General features: G+C 36.8%; 4 protein-coding genes across 7 annotated transcripts; 1 reads left to right on the top strand and 3 right to left on the bottom strand.

Annotated features, from left to right (window-relative positions):
- Positions 1-710: 710 nt before the first annotated feature.
- On the bottom strand, positions 711-7,165 carry LOC121256059 (histone-lysine N-methyltransferase ASHR2). Of its 4 annotated transcripts, none has more exons than XM_041156675.1 (2): positions 5,807-7,165; positions 711-806 (listed from the first exon to the last, which is right to left on the bottom strand). In XM_041156675.1, the coding sequence occupies exon 1, from the start codon at positions 7,064-7,066 to the stop codon at positions 5,828-5,830; it is 1,239 nt and encodes a 412-aa protein (XP_041012609.1). In that variant the 5' UTR covers positions 7,067-7,165; the 3' UTR covers positions 711-806; positions 5,807-5,827. The 4 variants fall into 4 exon arrangements, with proteins under 4 accessions (XP_041012609.1, XP_041012608.1, XP_041012610.1 ...); XM_041156674.1 differs by lacking the exon at positions 711-806 and adding an exon at positions 4,851-5,239; XM_041156676.1 differs by lacking the exon at positions 711-806 and adding an exon at positions 4,851-5,191.
- A 364-nt stretch (positions 7,166-7,529) lies between these two features.
- Positions 7,530-10,231, bottom strand: LOC121256061 (NADH dehydrogenase [ubiquinone] 1 alpha subcomplex subunit 2-like). The gene is made up of 3 exons (XM_041156678.1): positions 10,065-10,231; positions 9,808-9,914; positions 7,530-7,864 (listed from the first exon to the last, which is right to left on the bottom strand). Exons 1-3 carry the CDS (start codon positions 10,148-10,150, stop codon positions 7,761-7,763), a joined length of 297 nt encoding a protein of 98 aa, XP_041012612.1. The 5' UTR covers positions 10,151-10,231; the 3' UTR covers positions 7,530-7,760.
- A 1,175-nt stretch (positions 10,232-11,406) lies between these two features.
- LOC121256058 (U2 small nuclear ribonucleoprotein A') lies at positions 11,407-15,560 on the bottom strand. Its single transcript, XM_041156673.1, has 8 exons — positions 15,286-15,560; positions 15,132-15,172; positions 14,574-14,703; positions 14,275-14,480; positions 13,718-13,891; positions 12,877-12,927; positions 12,599-12,772; positions 11,407-11,534 (listed from the first exon to the last, which is right to left on the bottom strand). Exons 1-8 carry the CDS (start codon positions 15,365-15,367, stop codon positions 11,529-11,531), a joined length of 864 nt encoding a protein of 287 aa, XP_041012607.1. The 5' UTR covers positions 15,368-15,560; the 3' UTR covers positions 11,407-11,528.
- A 6,097-nt stretch (positions 15,561-21,657) lies between these two features.
- Positions 21,658-25,761, top strand: LOC121256057 (hsp70 nucleotide exchange factor FES1). The gene is given in 9 exon segments (XM_041156672.1): positions 21,658-22,204; positions 22,619-22,710; positions 23,460-23,610; positions 24,327-24,347; positions 24,350-24,453; positions 24,602-24,760; positions 24,844-25,029; positions 25,210-25,416; positions 25,491-25,761. Coding segments are annotated over 9 exon segments (1,215 nt in total). The 5' UTR covers positions 21,658-21,930; the 3' UTR covers positions 25,512-25,761.
- Positions 25,762-27,435: the final 1,674 nt, after the last annotated feature.

Below are 27,435 nucleotides of genomic sequence, written 5' to 3'. Positions count from 1 at the left end.
CCTTTCTAAAAATAATAATCACTCTTGCCAAAATGTATTTAATGATATTGCCATATGAAAGGTATTCAAACGAAGCTAAGGTTCTCTGCTGCCACTCCACCGACCCAGAAACTCCTAGGTAAGTTTGCTGACCTTCTAAAAATACTAACCAGTATTGACAAAATGTAATTAATGATATTGCCATATGACAGGTATTCAAACAAAGCTAAGAGGTTGGTTATCCCAAACCATATTATCTAAGGTTCTGTGCTGCCCCTCCACCGACTTTCTCTCTCTTGCCAATGCACATGAACAATTCACCAAGTTGATTTACTTCAATAAAGCAAAGCTTTGCTCTCAGTTTCGTAGGAAATAACACAGAAAAATCATCTATGTAACCAATAGATCCACACCAGGTAAACCCTAGTAACATGCTTTGCCTCGTGATGAAACATGGTTGGATATGCAAATGCATGATAGGGTCATCGTTTTTCATTTCAAGAACCTGTTTTTCTTCCTATTTTGTTAAAAACAAGGATGGTATATCCATGAGTAAAACCATCTCTATGGCCAAGCATTCCAAGACTTGACTGATAGTTAAAACCATTTCTATTGCCAAACTAAGACTATCGACAGGATATTTTAATATATATTTTGTACACAATTCCAATAAGCAAAGCGGAAAGCAGTGTAAATTGCTATTTATTGATTGATGAATGGAAACGCATTGCCTTGTATTGGAGCATCTGTAATTAAAGCAGCGAAGCAGCATCCGTAACTGAAGCAACCGAAGATCAAGTTGAAGATAAAAACTATAACCAAGTATCCTATGAAGCAATCGAAGATCAAGGAAAAAAACAGAGTATCTGAAACATGAGGAGGAGTTGCGTAATCCTGGGTTTTTGAATTTTGAATTTGAATTTGTATTTTAAATCTATACGATTACTCTCATTGTATTATTTAACGGAAATCGTTGCACTCATACACATCATTTAAATGAAATTAAGACTTCAATCCTATCCTTTTTAGAATTCTTCATGGTATCAGACTGATCGACCAACGTCCTTACCCTCTCCTTCTCCTTCTCTATCATGTCGGCCTTTCCTGATTCATCCACCTCTGATACACAACCCAGCCAACTTCCTCTCTTCAATCCAACCTCATCTCTTAATATCTTAAACTTAGTCGTAACAATTATTCTACTTGGAAGGCTATTATGCTTCCATATTTGAAAGGCCAAAAAGTATTTGGCTATGTCGATGGTACTCTCAAACAACCACCGAAGGAACTTACTGATGCAAATGGCATCAAAACTCCCAACCCCCATTTTGACACTTGGGAAACTCAAGACAACTTAATTCTCAGCTGCCTTAATTCCTCTCTTACTGATGAAGTTCTTGCGCAGGTTGCTCACTACACTACTTCTCATGTAGTTTGGATAGCTCTCACTTCAGCCTTTGCTTCCCAGTCCAGGGCTCAAGCAATCCAAGTGAGATCTCAGCTATCCACAGCTCGCAAAACCACTCAAACGGCAAGTGAGTATTTCATGCATATCAAATGGCTGGCATATAATCCTGCTATTGCTGGACAACCCTTGCACTGTGATGATATCATCACCTATCTACTGGCTAGCTTAGGGCTTGAATATGACTCCCTTGTAACCACGGTTTCTGCCCGTGACGAATCACTCACATTGGAGGAAGTCTACTCTATGTTACTAACCTGTGAGGCCCAAATCCATCATCATTCCCACTTTGTTCCTTTGTCCCCTGTCTCGGCTAATGTTGTTGCGCAACAAAACTACTCTGGAACCCATAGCTGTGAGAACTTCTCAAATTTTTCTAGTAGGAGCCGTGGCTTTGGAGGTGCATCACGTGCATCTGGTAGAGGTAATTCTTCCTCTCACAACTCTGATGTTTGGTGTCAATTATGTGAAAAAACTGGCCATGCACCTCTAGATGCTATAAGCGCTACGATCCTCATTTCCTGCCACCGCCTTCACGCCGAAATGCCCAAGCCAATCTCACCACCAAACCAAATTTGCAGACACTGATCAGGAATGGCATGTTGACTCTGGAGCAACGCATCATCTGACGAACAATTTAAACAATTGTCTGTGGTGATGAGTATGTTGGCACTGATCAAATTCAAGTTGGTGATGGTTCAGGTTTGCATATAACTCACACTGGCACTGCTACCTTACCCACATCTTCCAAATTTTTTGTTCTTGATAAAATTCTTGTTGTTTCACAAATCACAAAAAATCTCATTTCTATTCAAAATTTGCTCAAGATAATAATGTTTATTTTGAGTTTCATGACACTTTTTTTTCTTATTAAGGAATACTCGGGGAACATCCTACGTAAAGGTCATAACAAAAATGGGTTGTACTGCTTTTCACAGCCTCTCCAACAAATTGCTTTTTCCGCTTTCATTGGTGTTCGAGTTTCTCTCTCTGATTGGCATCGTAGACTAGGACATGCCTCTTTCTTACTGTTAAACATGTTTTAAGTTCAAATAATCTTCCTGTTGAATTGAATAAACGACAATATGTTTGCCTTGATTGTGAGATGGCTAAAAGCCACAATTTGCCTTTTTCAAAATCTATTAATCGTGCCACTAGGCCTTTAGAACTAATTTTTTCAGATGTATGGGGACTCTGATCTATTCTTTCAAGTTATAATTCTCGCTATTATATTTGTTTTTTGGATGACTGCACAAAATTTATTTAGCTTTTTCCATTAAAGAAAAAATCTGAAGTAGAAAATATTTTCCTACAATTTCAAAACTTTGTTGAACGCCACTTTAATACCAAAATTAAAGTTGTTCAAACTGATTGGAGTGAAGAATTTCGACGTCTAAATAATTACTTTAAATCTTGTGGCATTGATCATAGAATTGCATGTCCCTATACACATAAACAAATGGACTCAGTAGAAAGGCGTCACCATCAATTGTTGAAATGGGCCTTGCTTTATTAGCTCACTCAAATCTTCCACAACCTTACTGTGAAGATGCTTTCCAAAAACAACTTACATTATTAATCGTCTGCCTACAAAGATCCTGAACAATCAATCTCCCTTTGAAAAAACCTACAACAAAAAATCAAATTATGATTCTATGCATATTTTTGGATGTACTTGTTGGCCAAATTTACGACCATATAATCGCCATAAAATAGATTTTCACTCAAAGACTTGCATTTTGTTGGTTATAGTCTCTCACATCCGGGTTACAAATGTCTTAATTTATCAACACGAAAAATATGTGTCTCGACATGTCGTCTTTGATGAAACTTCATTTCCATATAAACATTCTGAGACCTCCACCTACTGTCAAAATCAACCTGAAACAATTTCTCTACCTTTAAATTTGCACCCTACACGTACTCTAACTTTGCATGCAGTAGATGATAATTGTCAAACCATTACAACACGACCTGCAATTGATCAATTGCCAACTAACTCTACCGCTGCACGACAAGGCACAACTTATGCAAATGCTCTAGACTCGCATGTTATTCTCAACTCAGTGGTTGTTGACGTCCCACATGTCCCTCACTCCATTGACACAGCATCAACCTCCCAGTGCATGACCACAAGATCTCAGACAAATAGCCTCAGACCAAAACAACCATATGTTGGATATATTAAATATCCCTTTCCCCAGGTACTTCTATTTGAAGCTAATTCATCAACTACCGAGCCAAGCTGTTTCTTGGAAGTGTCAAAATTTCCTCATTGGCGTAACGCAATGGATGTTGAATTCAATGCACTTATTCAAAATGATACTTGGGATTTAGTTCCATCACAACCAAATCAAAATCTTGTTAGAAATAAATGGGTCTATAAGGTAAAAAGAAATGCAGATGGCAACATTGAACGGTTCACGGCACACCTAGTTGCAAAATGATTTCATCAACAAATTTTACTGAGACCTTCAGTCCAGCGGTAAAATCAAGCACCATACGCCTTGTCATTTCTCTTGCAATCTCTAACAATTGGTCACTTCGGCAATTAGATATTCAAAATACATTTCTTCATGGATTCCTTCAAGAAAATGTCTATATGCATCAACCGTAAGGATTCATTCATCCCAATTATCCAAATCTGTGCAAATTAAAAAAGAGTCTCTATGGTCTTCGACGAGCCCCACGAGCATGGTTTTCTCGACTCACTGATTAATTACAACAACTTGAATTTCAAGGCTCTAAATCTGATACGTCTCTATATACACTTCACCAAGATCAGCTTCATTTAATCATCCTAATTTACGTCGATGATATCATCGTGACTGGCTTGGATTCAAAGGCTATTGATAAATTAATAAGAAGCCTATCCACGGTTTTTCATGAAAGACTTAGGCGCACTTTCATTCTTTTTGGGAGTGGAAACTTTATATGATGGTAATAATTTATTTCTAACACAGAGGAAGTATATTACTGAGCTGCAGCGCAAAGTCGATCTTGATAAAGTGAAGCCGTGTGCAACGCCGATGTCAACTACTTGTCATCTTTCAAAATTTGATGATGCAGATTTTATTGATCCACAACTCTATAGAAGCACAGTAGGAGCCTTGCATTATCTTGAGTTTACCCAACCAGACATTGCTTACTGCGTTCATCATTTAAGTAAGTTTATGCATCAACCAAAGGATCCTCATTAGCAGGTAGTGAAGAGAATTCTCTTCATGGGTTTAGTGATGCCGATTGGGTAGGTGACCGTGATGATTGCAGAAGCGTTGGTGCTTATTGTGTTTTTCATGGCAATAATCTAATTTCATGGAATTGAAAACAGAAACAAACGCTAGCACGAATTACACCGAGTCCGAGTATAAATCCTTATCCAATACTGCAGTTGAAATTCAATGGATTCAATCCGCACTTCATGATTTGCATTTTAGTTTACCGACTTGTTCAAAACTATGGTGTGATAATATTAGTGCCACATATCTCTCTTCCAATCCAGTGTTTCATGCTAGGACTAAACATATTGAAATTGATTTTCACCATGTGTGTGATCAAGTACTTCAAAAGAAACTTGAGGTTTCATTTTTGTCAATAAAAAATCAGCTGGTTGATCTACTTACCAAAGCATTGCATGCGGCTCGGTTTACTCTATTGCGTAACAATCTTCAAGTTCAAGAACTGCCCTTTCGATTGCGGGGGCATATTGGAGCATCAGTAACTGAAGTAGCGAAGCAGCATCCGTAACTGAAGCAACTGAAGATCAAGCTGAAGATAAAAACTATAACCGAGTTCCTGTGAAGCAACCGAAGATCAAGGAAAAAAATAGAGTATTTGAAACATGAGGAGGAGTTGCGTAATCTTAGGTTTTTGAATTTTGAATTTGAATTTGTATTTTAAATCTATACGATTACTCTCATTGTATTATTTAAAGGAAACTATTGTACTCGTACACATCATTGAAATGAAATTAAGACTTCAATCCTATCCTTCTTAGAATTCTACACCTTGCAATAAATGGGAAGGAAGGCCAACTTGAATGATAACAGCGAGGTTCACACCAACTACCAAGGAATTTTATCATTTTAACCAAAGGCTTGACCATGTGAACATGATGATAAAAACTGGAAGTCCAGTTCGTGTAGAAAATAATGTGTCTTAAATAACACTATTTAGGAAGGATGGGTGCACAATCGCATTTCAGTTCACATGTCATGAAACATTGGAACAATGCCGTTGTTCTAGAAGTACTGAAATGGGAAACAAAAGTGATTTCAGAGTCAGGAAAAGTTTAAAAAGGAGAACCTAATAGAAACAAAAAGACAAGTGAAAGAAAGTCTTAGATGTTACAATGAGACTTACAGAGGCAGGAAGGAAGAGAGCTCAATCATCCATGGAAAGCTGGTCTTCTCCTCCATTTGCATCAGTCACTTGGTCATTATTGAGATTGCCACATACATTACATTCCATAACATCAGAGGGAGTAGCCTCGTCCTTAGGGGGCAAAGGAGCCAGCGTGCCCCAGCAGTTTTCTCTATCACACATGTATCTGACAAAGAAATACGCGTGGGGGAAGTCGGCATCTCCTTTCCCCAGGGAGGATTCCATGACTTGGTCATGGTGGTCCTCATCCATCACTTCGTCTATCTCCTCCTCCTCCTCGGCAAGATCATCATTATCATCATCAGACCAATTGACTTCGACCTTGCAGCGGTCACAATGACAAGTGAAGCCATAGTCCTCCATCAACCTCCTCTGTCTGCTGGCATAATTCTCGTTGACTGGAAAATAGCTTAAGCATATCTCCCTACCTTGCGGAACATCGTGAATCATCCGAACGATAATGTCGGTGTTGTTGTGGTGCTTGGGGGAGGTGTCGACGTAGTCAAAACGACAGGCATTGGGAAGGCAGTCGTGGTTGAAGAAGGAGGCATTCGGGTAGATACCGTAAGCTCGGACAGAACGTTGGCCACCGTCATTGGAGGAAAAAGGCTCCATAAGCCCAAAGGCATTAAGCTTGTCCTTGGCCAACAATGCGGCCGTGAGTTCCACCGAGAAACCCTCAAGCGGAGGCGACGGCAAGAGGGAGGAGATGAGAGAATGCAGGAAATGAGCAGCGGCGGAGTCAGTGGCGCCAGGGGTGCCCTCAAGAGAAAGCAAAATCTGGAATTGGGAAAGAGAGACAAGGGAAAGATTGTAGGCGGCCACCAGGAAAAGGGCCTGCAGCTGGAGTTCCATGGGTTGTTCAAGCAGGAGAGAAGAACAATCTCGGAGACGAGAAAGGGCTTGGCATACCCATGGAGTGTGGGATGAAGTGAGTGCAGCGGACAGGCAGTTTTGGCTACAGAAGACATGAAAGTGGGAGCAAGAGGGGCAAGAAACCACCGAGGGCGAAGAAGATGATAAGGTTCTGAAGCACCTGGCACAGTAGGTATTGGAAGTGGAGGGGCGAGAGGAAGAAGAAGGGTTGATCAAAGGAAAAGCAGAGTAGAGGAGGATAGGGGAATCTCTGAGGACAATTTGGCCGGCCTTCAGTGGCTGCGAAGCCACCAGACCCCTCCCTCTCCCTTCTATCTCTTCTATCCTCAGGAACCCAGTCTCCGCCGCCGCCGATGTAGACATCTCTCTCCGCTCTGCCGCAAAGTCCCAACTCCCAACAGTACCACTTGATAGGGTTTTTCCAACCAAAGCCCCAATTCTGTTTCTCTTATATGTTGTAAATACTGAATATATAATATATATACGGCAGCATCGCTTGACCCAGAGCTAGAGGTGGTATGTGATGGAAACATTGGAAAGCCTCGACACGTCGAGGCCCACGACAGATCCATTTTGCTTTGGATAAACTGGGATCTCTCCGTCTGCTGGGTTTTTTTTTTTTTTTTTTTTTGCCCTTTTCTTTTCTTTCTTCAGCAGAAAAAGCGTATGCATTCCCAAATCCAATAACCGTAAGGTTTTTGACTAATTCATAAACAGTGGTTGGTATTCAACTTAATCAAAGGATTTTATTAGCATGAAAATTTACCAATTTGTTAGTTGATCAACACCAAACACGTATCAGAACAGTACCCAAAAACAGAGGTCAGATTTATAACTTAACTCATTGGTTGTAACCAAGCATCGGCTCGAGGGTAAAATTGTTTTGTGTAGATGGAAGATGCTTGTACATAAAATTATCAAACTACAAGGCAAAGACAGAGTACCCAATAAACATATTTAAGAAAAACACATGAGATCAACTGAACAAATGAGTCTCTGGGCAATTTTTTCGTTGCATTAATTTTATTCCATTTCATAGGGTCCAATAACAGCACTATCAGGCTTTAAGAGATGCCCCCACTTTGACAAGGTCTTCAACTGCCTTCAGGATTTGTGCCTCAGTCAAGCCTTCCAAACGGATGCCCCTCTCAACACCCATGTCTGTAGGATAAAACAAAGGTCAAATACATGATACTAACGGATATAGCAAGGCATGGGCACAAATGATCAATGAAATATAACCGAACATGAAATGAATATATTGAACTTAGATAGTTGTGACAGGCCTAAAATTGTTATATCAAGCACCGATTGAGGAAGTGGAAATGTCAAATGTTATATAGATGAATGTCTATGTGCAAATCCACAACTAGGTGTTCGTCAATAGCTGCGCAATTTCCAAATGCCCACACTTGTTAGGAGTAAAGAGACTCCATCATATATCAATAAGCCAACGCCACATTTTCCATATGCTATTTGTACATCTTGAAGAAGTTTCTACATAACAAACGTTTAAGGCTCGTTTGTTTTCGTAGATGAGATGAATTTAGATTAAAGTTAAAAAGTTGAATAAAGTATTGTTAGAATATATTTTTTAATATTATTTTTGTTTTGGAATTTTAAAAAGTTGAATTATTTATTTTATTTTGTATTGGAAGTTGGGAAAGTTGTAATGATTAGATTAGATGAGATGAGATGTTTTCTGAAAACAAACAAGGCAAATTGCCAAAAATGAGAAGGATAGGATTAGGCTATTCACTATCAAACTTCAACAACCTTCTACTTGTTATTTGCTACATCTTATGTTTGCCAGTCCAAATTAACAAACCAACTAAAACCAGCCAATATAAGAACCCCAACCATGCATGTATATACCAAGTTGAGTAGCTATGTCCACCATCCTTGTTTTTCGTTCATTGCTGTGTTTCCTTTAATAAACCATCTTTCACTCGTTATGTTTCTTGCTACAGGAGAAGAAGCAACTCGCTGATGTTTTTCTTCCTGAACTAATTCTATTGAAGAAACACAAAACCAGTGACAAAGAATCAATGGAGATTCATATTCCAAGAAAAAAAAAAAAGAAAAAGATTTCCCCACCAATCTTTAGTCATCCAGCAAATTGTGGGAAGAAACCAGAAAAGGAAAACAGAAGGGGAAAGAAAATACAAGAAAGAGTTAGAAAATTCAAGGGCAGTGACTGTAAACCCAATGGCAGCAGTTACAAATGCACATTGCCCTATCATCAATGCCAACCCACCCACTGACTCTCACCTCCATCACTGACACCTAACAAAAAACCAATGTGAGACTTGACACTCAATGCACTTTCATCATACATAGATCATCACTTAATGTAGGATTTAGGTGGGCTTTACAATCTCCTCCACTCAAATCCCTGAGGTCCTCGTCAAAACTCGTGCCAAACAGAGTCCAGTGCCATATGGTGTTATTAGGTTGGTTTTAATACAATTTCTAACAGCTTAAAGAAAGCTTAAGCCACATTGGTCTGGGCTTATACTCCGAAAACACAAGTTAATGTTACACTTGGAGATTCTTGGAATCATTATAAAATTTGAACCTAATAAGGAATCAATGTGAGACTTCACTTAATGTAGTTTTATCACACATTCGCCTATTTTTTTAGGTATCACACACGTTCACCTCTATCACAGATCACCCACCCAATGTGGGATTTAGCAGGCGTTAAACTCCCAATAAAAGTCCCTCGATGAAAACCCTACATATCATAATCCTCCTAATTTAAAACTCTGGTCACCTCCATTTTTGCAGGACAAAAGATTCGTCCCCACGAATATATGCCTACATTACATGGGGGAAATGCAACTGGACTTGGAGGATCATAAAGTGTTTCAACAAAGTAGGTATAGGAATTCAGGAAAAAAAAAAAAAGTATAGGTGAATACAATACACATGACAGAACACTGGTAGGAATCGCGTGAAAATGAAGAAATGAACATGAGCAAATGAATCTGAAATCGAGACATGAAATCTGAACATCGCCAAGATACGAAACGAAATCGAGACGAATCAAAAAGTAGTGAAACCAAACAAGAGATAGAGCGAGTAAAAAGAAAAAGAGATACCATATCTAGCCCATAACTGAGGCTCAATCCCACTGCATTCACGAATTAAGATTGGGAATTTAGGGTTGAGTGTCTTGAGATCCTTGTAATTCTTCTCTACGAACGCTCTTTCAGAAGTTCAAAACAACAGAACAGATAAAAAATCATCTTATCTCAGGTTAAATAAAAAAAGCAAAAGTTTTATCTCGAATTAACCAGTAGTGATAAACAATGAAAGGGAAAAATATTTTGGCAAAAAGATGGTAGAAATGAGAAACCTAGCGGACGAGCTCGCAGGCGATGTTTGACATAGCAGGATCCGAAGCTCCTTCATATTCCGAGACAGATGTCCCCTCCACGCCATTGTTACGCTCTCTCTCCCCCTCTCTCTCCCCCTCTCTAGTCTCTCATTCTGCTCATTACGATCGTCACCTAGCCCCGGGGGGATGGGACAAGAGGCCCAAGCCCATCATCAGCCCTTTGACAGTGTGCTGGGTCGAGGCCCAACTAAAGTCCGTACGAATTACTCTGAAAATCCATTGGCTCGGGAAGGTAACATTATTTTCTTCTACGATCAGCCGTGAAAAGCTATCTATTTTTTTTTTTTTTTAAACGCTCGTTTTATCTAAACAAATACTCAATGCATTTTGAATTCGTAGAAGCACATCCTGCGTCTGTAGCACCCGTGTTGCCTGCCCAGCGCCACCTCGCGACAACCATCACTCGGTCCAACGCCACCCCACACCACCCATCCCTCTGTCCTGTGCCACCCCTCGTTCCTCCTCTATCTCCCCTCAAATTTACACATCCCGCATCACGTCACCTACCCAATGCCAACAGCCATCCCTCAGCCCAGAGAAAAAAAAAAAAAAAATATGCTAAACCTCCCGCAGATCTGAGAGCTTCGCATCGGTGGACTGAGGATAGCTTTGCGTCGAATGGACCGAGGGCTTAGCGACTTAGGGACCAAGGGCTTGGGGACTAATCTCCTCGGGAGGACTGAGGTCGTGCTTGGCTGAGGTCAATAGTTGGCTTCGAGGGCTAAGATCAAAGAAGATGAAGGGCTAAGGTGATTCAAGAGGGGGAATTGATGGGCATGGGATTGGGGGAAACTGAGGGCTGAGAGACGTGCCCAGCAAACCGGTCCAGTTGTTTTAGTGAACCTGGTCCACACGTTAGGTGTGTTATGACTGCTGCCAATAGTTGGCTGATGCGAAGATTATTACAACATTATTTATCATCCTTGTGGAACTCGACCATGTCAAGTACGGAACTTGGCTGACAAAGAAGTGATAGAAAAAGGATGATAATTTAATAAAATGACGTCTAACAAATTTCATGCAATTTTATCCAATTCCAGAAAGCATCTTTTATTATCATCTTGTGATTTTATACTAAGCAGCTCATATCCATTTCACAAATTATCATCCAAAGGCAGAAACATCATATAATCGCCCTAATTTCAATTAAAACAGGTAAAAGTGTACAAGTCCCATCAAGCTCAGGTAAAAACCAGTTAAGGCCCCGCCCCGGTGGGGGGGGGGGGGGGGGGGGGGGGGGGGTGTGATTGGGCCTAGGGAGAGTTATACTCAGGCTTAGCACGCACAGAATCAGTGATAAAGTAATCATAATATTAGAGAAATATCCTAAATGAAGTCCAACGGTAGAATTATCAGCCGCTGCAAAAGGGGCAACGAGCTTTCCTGAGGACTGAGGCGACTGGATTCCAAAGCTACCACCCTTCACTCCTGCAAACACAGAAAGAATAGCATTAGTATCATAGCCTTTACCACAAAGCAAAAAATTCCAGTTGCTTCATGGCAACAAGCATTCCACTAACATGATATTTGATCCTCAAAACTTCTAAGTTATGCACCCGGTAAGGAATGAAGGCACCAATACACACTACATCTCTCCTATCACCCAATATCATGCGTTTGTGTGTGTAGAGGAAGATCCAGTAGTGTAATACAGTCCCACAATCACCTCTGCATCATCGAGGAACTTGATAAAAACAAGATGACCTTTGAGGCATATCAACATATTCCCAAATGATGTTCGTTTAAATAAAAGCCTCTCACATGTATGCATGTGCAAAATATGGAATATTCATTCTGAAACGTCAGGAAACATATGCACATCCTGAGGTATCACTAAAATGAGAATATAATCTAATAGGCGAGGTCGGGGAACCATATTATCGCCTACAAATCTTATAAGCTACCCTTTTACCACTTAAAAGGGAATCGGCTTCTTGTCCTATTCTAAGGATCCAAGAATGACTGCACCAACTTTGTAGAAATATCCATCATAACATCACAGGATAAATCTAGAGAAAATCTAGTTAACTGTGACAGAATATGTCACCAATTGAAGGAACAGTGTACTTATCACATGATACAAACAATATTCATGCCACTAGCATCCTTCAAAAGCTGCCTAAAAAGACACAATGAAGGCTGGTTTTCATGTACCATCCATGAGACTCGGGCAGAAGGCAAAACACTAGGAAGTTGTGAAAAAAGTCTATTGGATGAATTAACTGTATTCCAAGATCCTATAGTTCTAAAAATTCTTTCATAACACTCGAGCATAGGCTAGTCACAACAGACACTGGATACTATCCAGCCGTTCAAGTAACATGGAGAATCGAAGTAATACAAGTTCTCAAAGACAGTGTCCCCAATTCTGCCACCTCTGCTTTTGATCACATATGTGCACATTTATACATATTTGTGGTGTGCACGTGTATAGAGAGATAGATGAAATGGTGGTACAAATGAAACAGTCTAAAAGCAACAGGAAGTCATACTTGTTCCATGGGTACAGGTTCATTATTCCTTTGTTCCTCCACGTCTTTTGGCTCACTGTCATCCTCATTCTGACTATCGGAGTCCATATTATCGTCCTTTTGTTTGACACCATTTGCCTGAGTATCCTCAACCAAAGCTTGCAAATCTGTAGGAAGCTGACCTGACTTCAATGCCTGCTCACCAAAACCAGATTAAAAGTGATATGTTACTACTAAGCACAAAAAAACAAAGCTTTAAAAAACTTAATAATTCCAAAACATAATGAAAACGTGAGGACCTTTTCAAGTCTTGCAACCTCTTCAAGAGTCTGTGAATTCACAATGGCAGCCTGCAAACAAATGAAACATTAGCGAATCTAAATAATAATGGTGGTGGGTTGCCATGCTAGTCTCTCCTGGGGTTTAGGTTCCATGGGTGAGTCCTAAGGGCTCTGCCATGGGGTGGTTCCATCATAAAAATAAAAATAAAAGGATATGTACTTGTGTAATCATCCAATAATTTTTTTATATAAGGTTACTCACTTTCATCCAACAATACAACCATCCCAAAAACGTAATAGAGCTCAACATTCTCCAAGCAAGCTCAATGCATTGGAAGTCTTGACTATTCCTTTCTTAAGCATCCATCAATTATTATTAGAACACTGTTAATAATATCCTCTTGTCACCTTAGGGAAAAAAGAAAACACCCTCTCTTGCCTACTAAATAACCCACATAATTATCTGCCTTTGGAAAATCCAAGCACAATATTATTTTCAAAATCATTTTTTCACTAAGACACAGTAAAAGGTGGCAGACTAAGAAAAGGACACCGTGTGAAAATATGACAAAGTTGTTGCATGCATTCGAATCTAGTTATAAATGTATGTTATTTGCATATAAATGAATGCATGTAAATATAACCCAGCCAGATAATAATCAGATAAGGCTTTTCTTTGGATGAAACATTTGTGGAAATCAAACAAATAAGAAACCAGTAATGAATTCTGCAAACAGGTGGATGGTTTCATATATTTTTGTTTTTGAGGTAAATGGTTTCATATTACCCAAAACTGTCATTCATGACCGGCAGCCCCTAACTACACTACAATCACTGATCTGTGCAGTTACATTAATACCTTGATAGCTATTATTTGCTCTGGTGTTGGGGCAGCCACTTTTGGAGTTTGTTCTTCCTCTGAAACTTCCGAAACTTTGGGTACCTCAACAGGTGTGAAAGTCTTTGCGGATTCCTTTTTAATCTCTTCCTCAACTTCTTTGGATGCAAACAAATTTCTTGCTTCCATTCTCTCCTGTAGTTTATGAAATATGATTATCAAAATGAAGGTACATAATAGAGGCAGAGGAGAGTTGAAAAGAATGACAATTGTGGAAGTATCATATCATAATTGTACATCGTTTTCTAGAGTCTCCGTAATGATTCAAGTTTCGCACATTCCACTTTTAAATCAGAAATCGAACTTTTGGCTATATCTGGCAATAAAAAAATTCTTTGGGTAACTAAGAGTAAGCTTCTTTAAAATTTGGGGTAATAATCATAACTATGCAAACTCAAGATAATGAGAGTGTAATTAAACAAGACAGTTTAAGGCTACCTTACAATTTTAAAAATATAAGAAAGCAGAAGCATGCACAGAAAACCAAGACTGAATTTGGCACAATAAAAGAATCTTACCTTGTTTTTCACCTTCTTGAAATCTAGAACCCGAAGGAACTTTAGTTTGTTAATGACATACAGCCGATAATTTGGTTTCTTTGTGATGTTATTATCTAACAGGCTAAGAAACTGCAGCTTTGGAAGGGATGCCAGAGGATCAATCTCTACCAAGTTGACAAGCCTGTTGTTCGTAAGAACTAAAGTGTGTAAATTTGGCAAGAACTCTGCAACATGAACATCGAATGAAATTATAGTAAACAGAAGGTATGCTTAATGACACCATGAAAAAAGGACAGTAAGTAACATTTGAATCTTACCTCCGATGTTGGGATTGATACGAGTAATTCTATTGTTATTTATAAGCAATGTGCCCAAACGATTAAGATGAGGAAAGTTTTCCAGCTTAACAATCTCATTGTCAGACAAATCAATTGTGTCGAATTGGTCCTGCAAATCCCAACACGCAAATCAAATATTAGGCTCGTTGTATTCATAGTTCAAGAAAAAACAAGTTGTATATAATAAATTCATTTGCTTGAAGCAGCGTCATATAGGTAATGTAATATTATGAAAAAACATTAACCTGTAAGGAATTGGGGAATTCTAATTAATATGGTATGTTGTAACATCTATTCAAGTTTAAAATTTTCATGAAATCTACTTATAATAAAGAATCATCAATCATCAAATATCAAGTAAAACCAACACCGAGCCAACAAACGTACTTATCAAATATTAAACAAAAAAAAAAAAAAAAAAAACTGAGACCTCATTGCCAACTCACAATCCCATCACTTCAGTAAAACGTGTAGTAGAAGTCAAGATTTCCCGAAATATGAAGGGAACTTGAAATTCAGAGAGACAACGTTGCTCACCTCAGTAGCGCCCAAGTTTTCTATCACCGCAATCTTGTTACCTATCAACCAGAGGGGAAAGTTGTTTAAGTAGAGCCATTCGAAGAGAGAGTAAGGGCTCGGACGGTGGGAAAAAGGATAGAGAGAGAGAGAGAGAGAGAGAGAGAGACCATACCTCGAAGATCTAACTCTCGCTCCTTGACGGCATTGAAAAAATGAGGGCTTTTCCAAATCAAGTCGGCAGTGAGCCTCACCATCTTTCTCTATTCCCAGCGTCTCTGGCTGAACGAACAGTAAATAGCAGCAAGCAGCTGAGGTGATTGCTGCACCCGGATGGAGGGCTGGACGACCAACAACCCTAACAAAATATTTGAAGCCAAGTCGGGCAAATGCGCAGTGTGGGTTACGGCGCTCTCGCGGGTTTACGAATTAGTCCTTCTACAAGAGCAGGCGGAAGGCTTACAAAATACAAATATCAGCGTGCTATACAAAACGGGTCGGATTATCCACTTTTTCAGATCTAAATTTATTTAGGTCTAAAAATGTAAAATTGTGTTTTTTTAAAATTTATGATTTCAATTTGAGTCTCAAATTTGTAATAAATCACTGTTCAATTTTAGTCTCAAAATGTCTCAGTTTCCTTCTTTCTTACATAGATGATTGTCATGTCCAAGGGGTCAATGTTCGAGAATTAGAGCATTGGCCCATTGTCAATGTCAAGTCTAAATTTTACTCTTTTTTTTCACAAAATTCCTACATTGAACTAGCCAAAGCCATATTTATTAATCTTGAACTACAGTAAATTTCACCTCATAGCCATGTTTGGCGACACACTGTTGAAGGACCAAAGGATTTTTTTATTATTTTCTCCCTCTCCCTCCCCCTTTCCCACGTATTTTTCCTCTTTCCCTCGTATTCTCTTTTGTTTTAGAAGGCCATAGCCCCTGTCCCTCTTCTCTCTGTTTTCTCTCTTCCTTAATCTTCTTCAATCGATTGTCTCTCCGTTCTTGGGTCCAAAATTCTTGAGTCCCTTTCCTTACTGCTTCCTGTCGGCTGTGCGATTTCCTCTATCTCTCAGCTTGGCTCAAGAACATTCAGAATAACCCCTACAATATGAGCTTTGTGCGATTGATTTAGGAAATTATATTTTTGTGCAGTTGATTTAGAGAATCTGACTCTACAGACTCTGAGAATTTTATGGATCTATTTTCGTTATTTTTCTCTTTTCCAACAATGGAGGTTGATAAATCTAGATCAAAGTAATTGTTGATTTTTTGGAAATGAAAACAGGAGGATATTTCTTTAAATTGTTGTTCCCCTTTCTTAGTTGTCTTTTCCAGTATTTTTTTCTTTATACTGGAAAAGAGAACATGGTTTTGATGTTCGTAAAAAGCTACTTTTGTGAAGAATATAACAACAGATAATGGAAACTCTCAAATCAATTTCTCAAGCTTTTTTTTAATTTGTATGTAGTTCAGATCAACATTATCGAGCTTTGTCTACTGCCTGGGGAAAGTCATTGTTTTGGAAGCAGTAGTTCCTGTAGAGAAGGACTGCCAGAATTATGTGCTCTTAGCACCATTTGCCTAGAAGAGATGAACCTAAATGTAATTACGAGAGTAGATAATGGCATGTATAGGAGTTTAGACAGCTTGTAATCTAATAGGGAGATGAAATCATAAATATCCATGGCTCATATTAGACCCCTTTATATCGACGCACATGGCACCAATACTTAATCAATCAACATTTTAACCCCTTTATATAAGGAAATGTTCATCTCTTATATCATTTGAATACTCTTAATGTTAATCTAATAAAAAATAATAATATAGTGTTTTCTGCATATCCATTGAAAGTACATCAATTCATAATGAAAATCATCTGTCATATTTGATACTAAAAGTTTCACTGTCCTCAGATGAGAACAATAAAGCACAAGTATCAAATTGTGTTGGATCGATTGTAATTGGCTTTTCTTTTATTTTTCTTCTCCATGCTCCATGCCCAAACTTGGCTTTCGTATCTAAGTTTATGAAATTGTCTTATTATAGTTCTTATTTGATTCTTATACAGGTCATACAAGCAGGCCCTATAGGTATGTCCCATCGTTCCCTTGTTCACCCATTTATCTATTATATTTTCACCTTTTTTTTTTTTTTTTTTTTATGTTTGTTAGGTATAGGAACTCTTTTGGTTTGTAATTTGGGTAGATGCTTGTTCGTTTCATCTTCATAATTGTTTCCTTTGGTTTAATATTCAGAAATATTATGAACATTTTTCAGGCTTGAATGAAATATAGTTAAGTTTAACTCATTGTTTTTTCACGATGCATGAAAAAAAAATAGCTTTGGTTTGTTATACTTGTTACTTGAATTTGCAAATTTTTTTATAAAGGTAGAAATCCCTACAACCCCTGATTTGGCGAAATCATCTGCTACAACATCATAATTAGGCAACAACATCATAATATTGATCTTATATAATATGATACGCACCTACCTAGCTATATATAACTCAAACGTACGTATGTGTCAACCCAAGTTTGAGTTTTACTACTCTCTTATAAAGATATTAGCTAGACTATATATAGAATTTTATTCATTAATTTAAAGACGACAAGACCTTAGTTTCTACATCAGGAAATCTTATTTGTACCCAATATAACAACTCTTGTTTCAAAGCCATCAACTCTGTGAATGTGTTAGTGCCAACCCCAAAATGGAGAGAAAAGCCACAAATAAAAACATCATTGTTAGAATAAAGAATACCCCACAAATAAAAGCGTCGTTGTTTGAAGTAAATCTCCTAAGCTGTGATGGCTTAACAGATGCATTAATTTAGAAAAGCCAGCTTGTAATCTTATGAATAACTGCAGAAAATACTGGCTTATTTTCATTGAAGCAGTGCTCATTCCTAGATAACAATATTTCCCGTATAATGAGTAAGGGAGTTCTAGAAGCAAGTGGAGATGCATTATCTTTCCTGTGATTAGTCATCCACCATCTTGATAACCTTTCCTTCCAATGAAATTCCAGTGAAGATGGAAATACAGTTGGTTTCTTTGCTGTTTTTCTTTGTTGTTTTTCTACATATTTCTTTGCTCTTTTTCTTTGCTTTTTTTTTTCTACATATTTCTTTGCATACCAGATCAGCAAATGGCTTTTATTTCTAACTTTGTTTTTCTGCATATTTGTGGACTGTTTGCATGTCAGTTTGAGGCAGGCAAATATAACATCTATATATTGGCAACATTTGTTTAATTTGTGGTAATATGATTTGCTGTTTTGTGGGACTTGAAAATTTTTAAACTTCTCTGACTCCTTGAAAATGTAATATTTTTCAAGGATGGATACACAAATTGATGATGATCCATTCCTCACCACTTTATTACAAAGTGGAGGAGAGGGTTGTAATAGCACCCCAACACAACATTATAATGTTATGCTCCAAGCGACATTCAATGACGGTGAAAAGAAGCATCATTCAAAAAAAGTTTAAATGGGTGTATCTTTCACTGCAGAGGAGGATAACCTCCTCGTTTCGGCTTGGCTCAACATTGGTATCGATGCAATAAATGGTACTAATCAAAAGTTCACTCAAATGTGAGACAGAATTTCAGAATTTTATCATGAATATAAAAAATCGAACAATGTGAATCGTTCTGTAGTCTCTTTGATGAATCGATGGTCAACGATTCAGAAATGCACAAATAAGTTTTGTGCATTTTTAGCACAAGTAGAGTTATTGCATCCGAGTGGTGCAACGGAGTAAGACAAGATATGTAACATTTTACTTTAATTATCGCAATTATGTAGGACTAATTTATGAACTAACAATATTCCTATGGATTTGTAGATTGAGAAGGCTAAAATTTTGTATAAAGAGATGGAGAAGGGTAACTTCACAATGGAGCATTGTTGATGTCTTCTGAGACACCAACCAGAATGACAGCAACACATATCCACCCTTAGGACGAGGAGAAAGCCACAAGGTGAAGTTGCTATTGACACGGTGGAGGGGAACATGAAGGTTTTTGCTTAGAGATCTCTAGGCAAAAAAGCTGAGAAAGAAATGGAGAGGAAACGGAAGTCAATGGAAGGCAAAGAGTCTGAGATAAGCATTTCCTTAGCTAAAATGACCGAGGATAGAGCCACAACCATGGAAGAGCGGAGAAATGTTGCGTTGAAGGCAGACCAAAAAAGCGAGAAAGTATTTGAACTAAAGAAGAAGAAGTTTGAAGTAGAGAAGAAGAAATATGAGGGCAAGATGATGATGCTAGATCTACGTGGCATGAATGCCATGCAACAACAATATTTTCATAATATTCAACTAGCAATTATTGAGAAATCGAAGTCCCATTCCGGAGGTAGATCTAACTCTCATTCGACACCTTATTATGTAGATATCTAACTTCTAATATTTATAGAACTAAATTTTTTGAGAATTTAGTGGCTGCTCAGCCACATGTGGGCTGGATAAATGTGGCTAGGTAGCAACTAAATTCGTGGATTGTGGATATTATCTCTGTTGGTAATTTGTGGACTGTTTTGGTAACTTTTCTGACTCTTTTGGTATATAAAGAGGAATTTATATTGACTGTTGGTATTTATTTGCAGGACTCTTTTGTATTTACACTAAGTTTGAGACTGTGTTGCTGGACTTGAATGAGATTGTGTTGGTATTTATTTGTGTGACTCTTTGTATGACTCATTTGTATGTGACTCATTTGTATGAGACTGTGTTGCTAGTTTGTGTATGGTTTGTTTATGGCTTGTGTATGGTTATGTTTTAGCATACAATGACACATACTCCACTGATGCATTACTATGGAGATGCATAGCAGAAAACAAATAAAGGGATCATTTAGCACATGTTTGGGATCCTTGTTTTCTCCCTTTCATTTACTATGGAGATGCTTTGGGTTGGGTTGCTTTGGCAGAGAGTTCCCCATATCTGGTCTGCCATGACAGTCTTGTTGGTTGTTTTTTTTTACTTCACATTTCTGTCCAGTTTTCAGGTTCTTCTTCTATATTGTACTTTAGAATTTTTATATTTTTTGTAGATGAAAAATAATAGGTTGAGGAAAAAAATTAATTAGGAAACAATAATTTAAGTATCAAATTAAACTATTAATTAACATATGGTTATTGTAATTGTAAAATATGAAAAAAAAATTAAAAAATATTATTATTAAAAAAATAATATTATATTATTATTTTGACTAATCTAATGGCTAGTCCAATGTGAATTCACCTAATCAAAAATTAAGGCTATAGCCAAAATTTGAAATTCTAGCTAAAATTTGGACTTGCCAATACTCTTTATTAGGTCAAAAAAATATGGCTGGCACTACAACTACTAAGAATTCATTTTAAAAGTATATTTTCTTTTTTTATGTATTTTTTTAATCATCTTAAATATTTAAAAAAAAACTACAATATCACTAAAAAACACTTCATTAATTACTAAATAAAAAAAAAACTATTGGGACCCATTATCGAGACCCACTATCGGGACATTTTCTAAAAAATATCTCTTGCTTGGTACCATTTTAAATGTTGTCTTTAAATGATATCCAATGGCATTGATTGCTTGATCCCCTTCCACGCACAAGACAATATGTGAGCTCTAAAACTATGAAATGATCTCATCGTGCATATTATCAACATACTGAAGAAGAAAGTTTGAAGGAGTAGAGAAATTATATGAATAATTTAATGCTAGGATGCTTGTATTAACAAAAATATTTGGGAGACACGAGCCGCGTCGCTAGTCAGAACTCTTGTATTAAAGGCTAATGTTCACTCCGATAAATACAAATCATAATGAGTTTCGGGCTAATGGTTCTTCTCTTCATGAGTCGAATCTAGCACTTTTATATGGACTAACATGTCTGGTTAGAGTTAAAGGCATGTAGTCTGATTGACATAACTTATAAATTTTATTGGAGTTTGAAACCCACTACTTCAACTTGAAAAAAAAAACATTTATAATTAAAAAATACTTATTAATGAATTAATCTATTATCAACTCGTAAAATATATCATCCATATTATTATAAGATATAATTTATATAATTTAAATTTTAAAATTGAATTATGCCACGCAAGTATGTGTGGTGTAAAGGTATTAAAATATCAATATTCTTTTTAATAGTCCTTAAAATAAAATCTAAGCCGTATTTTATATATAATTTTGTGAAAGTAAATAAAGAAAATAAGAAATTTACCTATCTGTTTAAAATGTGTTTTACAGTAAAGTTTGCTAAAGTGCGTAAGATGCAATAAAATATGTTTTATTGAGTTTTTATGAATGTTATTTTCGGTTTTTGTGTTTGTTTTATTGTTTGGAAATTTAGTAAATAATTACATGAATGATGAATTTTAAAAGTTTAATATATTTTAATTCAAGTTAATTTATTTTTAAAAAAATAAAATTGAAATTCGAGCCTTTGGTAATAATCATCTCGAGGCAAGGACACGTATTCAAGCATGCTGGGAGCCGACTGATCTCTGATAAACGGCACAGATTCTACGAGGTGACGTGTAATTTTAGGAGGCGAGGGAGTCCCCGAGCTCGGTGGCCATGTCAAGGAAAGGACATAAAAACGACGCGACTGGAATCGTCAAGTGAGCGCGACTTTGAGTAACATACGAAGCGATTCGATTCGATTCGAACTCGAAGAAACCCCGAGAGAGCTTACAAGAAAGAGAGAGAGAGAGGATTCCAGATTCCAATCCGGAGCCGTGCTAATTGTACCAGTGATTTAGTTTTACGACACAAATCATAGCAGGGGAGAGGACGGGAGGAGGAAGATATGGGACGGAGACCAGGAAGCATTGCTCCATCATGGCTATTACTATTGCTTTCACTACTTCTTGCCTGGGCGATGGTATCTCCTGCTGACTGTGTTCGTTCTGGTAATAATAATAACTCTTCGTCCACGGGAGCTTTATATTGGTCCACCGCAAAGGAGGAGGCGGATCTGCTTCGCAACCCCCATGCACGGGACGATTCCTCCGAGGCTGTCGCCAACGACGACTCCGACGGCGGCTTTTCTTCCCTCGAAGGAATGTTACAGTGGGCTATTGGTAATTGTAATCCCTTCTTTCTTTTTTCCCTTTCCACTTACATGGCTAGCTGATTATTTGCTCCAGTGGTGTCGTTTCTTAATATTACTATTAAGAGATAGGGGCTTGTTTATTATCAATTGATATATTTAGCCTAAATGGCCAAATAAAGTACCTATCGACTCCATGCCCAGAAGGCACTGGTTCATTCGGGATAGCTTACTGCATTCAGTTCTGGTCGATGAGAAGTTATGACGGGTTTGACCCAGAAGGATACTAATACCACTCTATCGGAATACCTCAATTGCAGTGTTGATGACAATGGAAAATACGGTCTCCTATATTTAATATTTAACTCGTGGTTTTAAATGCGAACTTTTATTTTTTCTTATGTCGAGTATCTCCACTGAAGTGTTTCTCTTGTAAATGAATCAGGTCATTCTGATCCCGCAAAATTAAAGAAAGCATCTGAAGATGTCAAACGACTATCACCCAGTGAGCTGAAAAAGCGACAAATAGAACTAAAGGTGGGAAACTATTAAAATGTTCATGGGTAGCAAATCACAAAAGAACTGTTTATTTTGCATATTCGTTTGTGCCATGAAGAATTAGAACAAGTAATTCATCTATATGAGCATATTGTATCTTATTTATGATTTTTGTGTTCTTTTTCATTATCTTTAATTTTTGTTGAGTGCTTCTCTTGTTCACTTTAGGCTTGGGTTGTGCCTATCAAAAACATTATGTATTGAAATTTACTTTTTTGGGACTGTCTGCTTGAAACTTCTGTTATTTTTCACCATCTAGTGCCAATAACCTTTTTTAGGTCACAACAGTCTCGTCCTATTGGTGCCCTCCTCTTGATTCTATTCTTTCCTTCATACCGATGCATTTATAGATTTTCTTTTTCATCCCTGTGCGATGGTTAGTTCTTTATTTTTTGGTGAGAGTGCAATTTTTCTAATTTGTCACTGTAAGATTATATCTTAGGTTATGAAGTAAACACAGTATGTGATTTCGGTCCCTACAAGATTATTATGGATGAATCAAATGAATTGAATCTTCAGCTAATGCATGTAATATGTCATATATGGGGTAGACTCTAGCAAGTGTTTTTGTGCTTCTGCATTATGTCATATTTTGGGTAGATTCAAGCAAGTGTGTTTGTGCTTATGTATTATGTCACATGCACCTGTTCAGTGTGTTTGCTGGAGATATATGATGTATCTGTTGTGCTTAAATTACTTACCAAAAAAAATCTATTATGCTTAAACAGGACCTGATGGAGAAGTTAAGAATGCCATCGGATGCACAGTTGATGCAAATTGCAATAGATGACTTAAATAATTCCTCTTTGTCTTTGGAAGATCGTGAACGTGCTCTAAAGGAGCTTCTAATACTTGTCGAGCCAATAGATAATGCAAATGGTAGGTGTGAATATTTTACTTCTCATAGATCTGCAAGTTTTGCTTAAAGATGTGCAAGTTTTACTTCACAGTACTTATAAAAAAAAAAGTTTTTCTTCACAGTAGATAAGATTTCGAAACCTGGCAATGTGGCCTGCGGTTTGAAAGTCATGCAGACCCTCAGGTGGGTATGTCAGACAATAGCATTCTCAGATGCAAAAGAGTTGGGTGGCTTGCCAGATTAATGGCATTGTCGGATGCAAATGAGTTGGGTGGCTTGTCAAGCAAATCCCTTCTTTTGCAGAATAGGGTTCTTTCAGATAGTTAGATTGTTTGTGTTTCTTGTCATAGGGGGATAGGTATTCACAGTTGTTCTTGCTAGCACCATATGAACTAAGTGGGAGCATTCTAAAATGATTATTCCAGCCGCAGCATTAATTAGCTAATTTCATATCATATCATGTTCATAATATTTATCAGACCGACACTTATTAAAAAAAAAAGAATTGACGAACTGGCAAGGCAGCTTTGACATTTCATACCTCCTCCTTTTTCTAAATATATGCCCCTAGTTATTTGTGTCTATCTTGCTCGTTTATAAAGCCATTGCAGTTTAATTGTTGGCGTGTTGTTACTTTTTCTGAAAATTTGAAATCTTATGAACCTTGAGGTGTTTTGTTCTTTTGTCTTTTTTCCTGAAAATTAGTTGCTGACATATTTAAACTTGTGTTTGTCAGATTTGAAGAAACTTGGGGCCTTGATGTGGTTATACAAGAGCTTAATCACGGTGACCCAGATATTAGGAGACTTGCTGCATGGATTATTGGGAAAGCCAGTCAGAATAATGCGGTTGTTCAGAAGCAGGTATGAAATGTTTGTTTTCTGAACCTATTGAGTTGCAAAAAGGTTCATGTTTCATATTCTCTACCCGTTTTGTGAAATATGTGCTTTCATGAAATTAAGTGAGAGGTGCTTAAAAGAAATCTAATTTAAAAGTCTGCAAGTCTCTCAGGTCCTGGAACTTGGGGCACTAGCAAAGCTAATGAAGATGGTAAAATCTAGTTCGACAGAAGAATCCATCAAAGCATTATATGCTGTTTCAGCACTGATCCGAAACAATCCAGCTGGCCAGGAATTGTTCTATGCAGAAGCTGGATATATGACGCTTCAGGTGACCTACATTAGAATGAGAAAAAAGATATGAGATTATTCATATAGCGCTGAGTATTGCAACTGACAGTTGCTATTTCTTAGGACATTCTGAGCAATTCAAGCATTGATATCAGACTGCGCAGGAAAGCTGTCTTTCTTGTGGGTGATCTGACAGAGTGTCAGTTAGAAAATGTGGATAAAGCTGAGCTTCCGTTTTTCAGCAATCAGATTTTCTTGAAGTCTGTAGTTGACCTAATGGCATCAGATGATCTTGATCTACAGGAGAAGGTGGTTGACCATTAATCTTATTAAACACTGTATTTGTTTTTAATATCAAAATGATACATGCACTACTAACTCTTAGAAATAGTCAAATGTAGAATCTTGAAAATGGAGTTCAGTTTATTTGCTGGAAATTCTGCAGTTTTGTTCTAATCTAATTTGTGCGGTATTTGAGATGTATTGCAGGCACTTGTTGCAATTAAGAATCTTCTGCAGCTCAGGGCGGCCGAACCACTAGTTTTCAAGGACTTTTGTGGTTTAGGTGGTGCATTAGAGAGAATGCGTCTGCAACTCCAAGAGTTAATGGCAGAGGAAGATGTCAAGGATTATGCAATGGACGTGGAGAGCCTCCGGAGTGAAGTGGAGCAGATTTTCCATTCAAAGTTGGGAAAGGTATTAACTTGCACTTGCTTGGTTTATGTGATTTGTTGAACTTTCATTTAACTTGAAAACTTTGTAACTGACAGGAAACACAGGTTCCAACATAATGATACATTCGTCTTGCACCAACATATGCTGGACTAGGCATCTGGCTACTATGCTCATAATGCATACCTTGCTGGATAACAGACTTATGCGCCTTTTTTTTTGGTTGTGGGGTTCTTTGTAGACTGACATGTGAATCTATATGTTTAATGGATAGGACTAGGAGAGAGAGAGCTCAAGAAAAGGACTGATTATTTTATGAATTGTATTTTTCTTTTAATCTATTTATATGATATAGAGGAAGTCTTGATCGGAGCCCTTTGCACAGTTTGCTTTCTCTATCTTTAATTTCTGTCCTGCTCAAACCGAAATTTCTGTCGATTTATAAAAATAAATTTATAAATTGATATAATTTTATAGATTCATTAGATCTACTTTATAATAAAAGTAATTTTGTAATCTGACTTATCATATCAAGTCACATCAGTTTATGAGTTTAGTTATGTAATTTTTTTGTATCTTGTGTTTAAAGTATTTCCTTGCTCGAATCCTATCTCCCAAGTGTACAGCTGAGTGCATTTATTTTTGTTTTTGTTTTTTAAAATATTTGTATGTTTTTTTAAATATTAGAAAAATACATAAATGCTAAAAATAAATAAATGCACTTGTCGATAGACTCGATACACGTCACGGATTCGAGTAACATAGCATTATTCTTTTTTTTTTTTGAAAGTAACGTAGCATTATTCTATTGCATATATCCCGAGATGTTGCGAGATATTTATAATCGTTTCAAAATTGAGAATTTTAGAAATCAGAATTAGAATACTGCAAAAAATTATATATATATATATATATATATATATTATAACATTATAAGAAAATTTTATTTATACATACTGATTTGTCTATTTTTAAAAATTATGAATATTTTAAAATTTAAAATGATATTATAAAAGAGAAATGATATTTACAATTTTAAAATATAGAAGTCCAACAGTTTAAAGAAATTGAATGAATATGAGATTTATATAAAAAAAATAATTATTTTTTAATGATATATCTTATTGTTTTTAAATAATGTGTAAAATTTATATAAACTAAAACCGTATATATCATTACTCGTCGAGTAATACTAGGTATAAATTTTATACAAATTTTTTATGCTTTTTTTAAATGAAGTCGACCTTTTTGATAAAAATTTATATATTTACAACTTGTTACTCGTTATAAAATGTTGCAAATACATGACATGACCAGTTGAATTGAAGTCCGCCGGCCCAGCCGCTATGGTTGTCCCTACGTACAAGGCTCCATAATGGACCACGAAGCCCATATGGACTACTTACCGGGCGAAGGCTAGTTAGTTTAGTTGATGGCCCGATCAAAAGGTGTCATATTATTAATTGAGTAATACTAATAGGTAAGTAAGTTTTAAGTATTTTCTTTAAAAATAAAAAAAAGGAGTACATTATAATATGATTACTTTTTTTCATACGAATTTCAGATTTCTATTATTTTTTTTTATAAGAATAGCACGCTCTAAGAGAGTATAAATCATTTTACATATTAATTTATCATTAATTTTTTAAAAGAAAAAAAAAAAGGAATTAAGAGGGCTAGAGTTTGATATCCTACTTTCATAATAAAATGATAAATTGATTCGTTTCATAATAGCACGCTCTAAGAGACAGTTTCATAATAAAATGATTCGTTTTAGCTTGCGCATCGTTGACAGAAAATACTAAGCATCCCTTCAAAAAAAAAAGAATAAATAAAAATAATGGATAGGATTCTCTTCTCACGGGTAAACAAATAAAGAAGTGGTCTAAGCTCTTTTTTTTTTTTGGGTTTGTTAGGGAATGTCTTGCGTGCCAGTGTTTTTGTACTATTTTTGTACAAATATAATTCATTGAAATTTGACTTCGTGTATTTTTGTAATTGGCTTATTTTATTGATTTTTTCTTTTAATTTCATTTTAGGACA

This window comes from Juglans microcarpa x Juglans regia, chromosome 3D, assembly GCF_004785595.1.
Source record: "Juglans microcarpa x Juglans regia isolate MS1-56 chromosome 3D, Jm3101_v1.0, whole genome shotgun sequence".
In the NCBI taxonomy this organism is placed as follows: domain Eukaryota; kingdom Viridiplantae; phylum Streptophyta; class Magnoliopsida; order Fagales; family Juglandaceae; genus Juglans; species Juglans microcarpa x Juglans regia.
The sequence above is the reverse complement of the archived record's forward strand: the minus strand, read 5'-3'. Positions and strand labels throughout refer to the sequence as shown.

Excerpts from the sequence above, each read along its gene's own strand:
- LOC121256061 (XM_041156678.1), bottom strand. The coding sequence starts at position 10,150 with ATGGCGTGGAGGGGACATCTGTCTCGGAATATGAAGGAGCTTCGGATC. Across the intron at positions 9,915-10,064 it reads CCTGCGAGCTCGTCCGCTAG|AGCGTTCGTAGAGAAGAATT; the intron begins GTTTCTCATTTC and ends AACTTCTGAAAG. Across the intron at positions 7,865-9,807 it reads TCAGTTATGGGCTAGATATG|ACATGGGTGTTGAGAGGGGC; the intron begins GTATCTCTTTTT and ends TTTATCCTACAG.
- LOC121256059 (XM_041156675.1), bottom strand. The coding sequence starts at position 7,066 with ATGTCTACATCGGCGGCGGCGGAGACTGGGTTCCTGAGGATAGAAGAG.
- LOC121256058 (XM_041156673.1), bottom strand. The coding sequence starts at position 15,367 with ATGGTGAGGCTCACTGCCGACTTGATTTGGAAAAGCCCTCATTTTTTC. Across the intron at positions 14,704-15,131 it reads AAAACTTGGGCGCTACTGAG|GACCAATTCGACACAATTGA; the intron begins GTGAGCAACGTT and ends TGGGATTTGCAG. Across the intron at positions 14,481-14,573 it reads TATCAATCCCAACATCGGAG|AGTTCTTGCCAAATTTACAC; the intron begins GTAAGATTCAAA and ends TTCATGTTGCAG.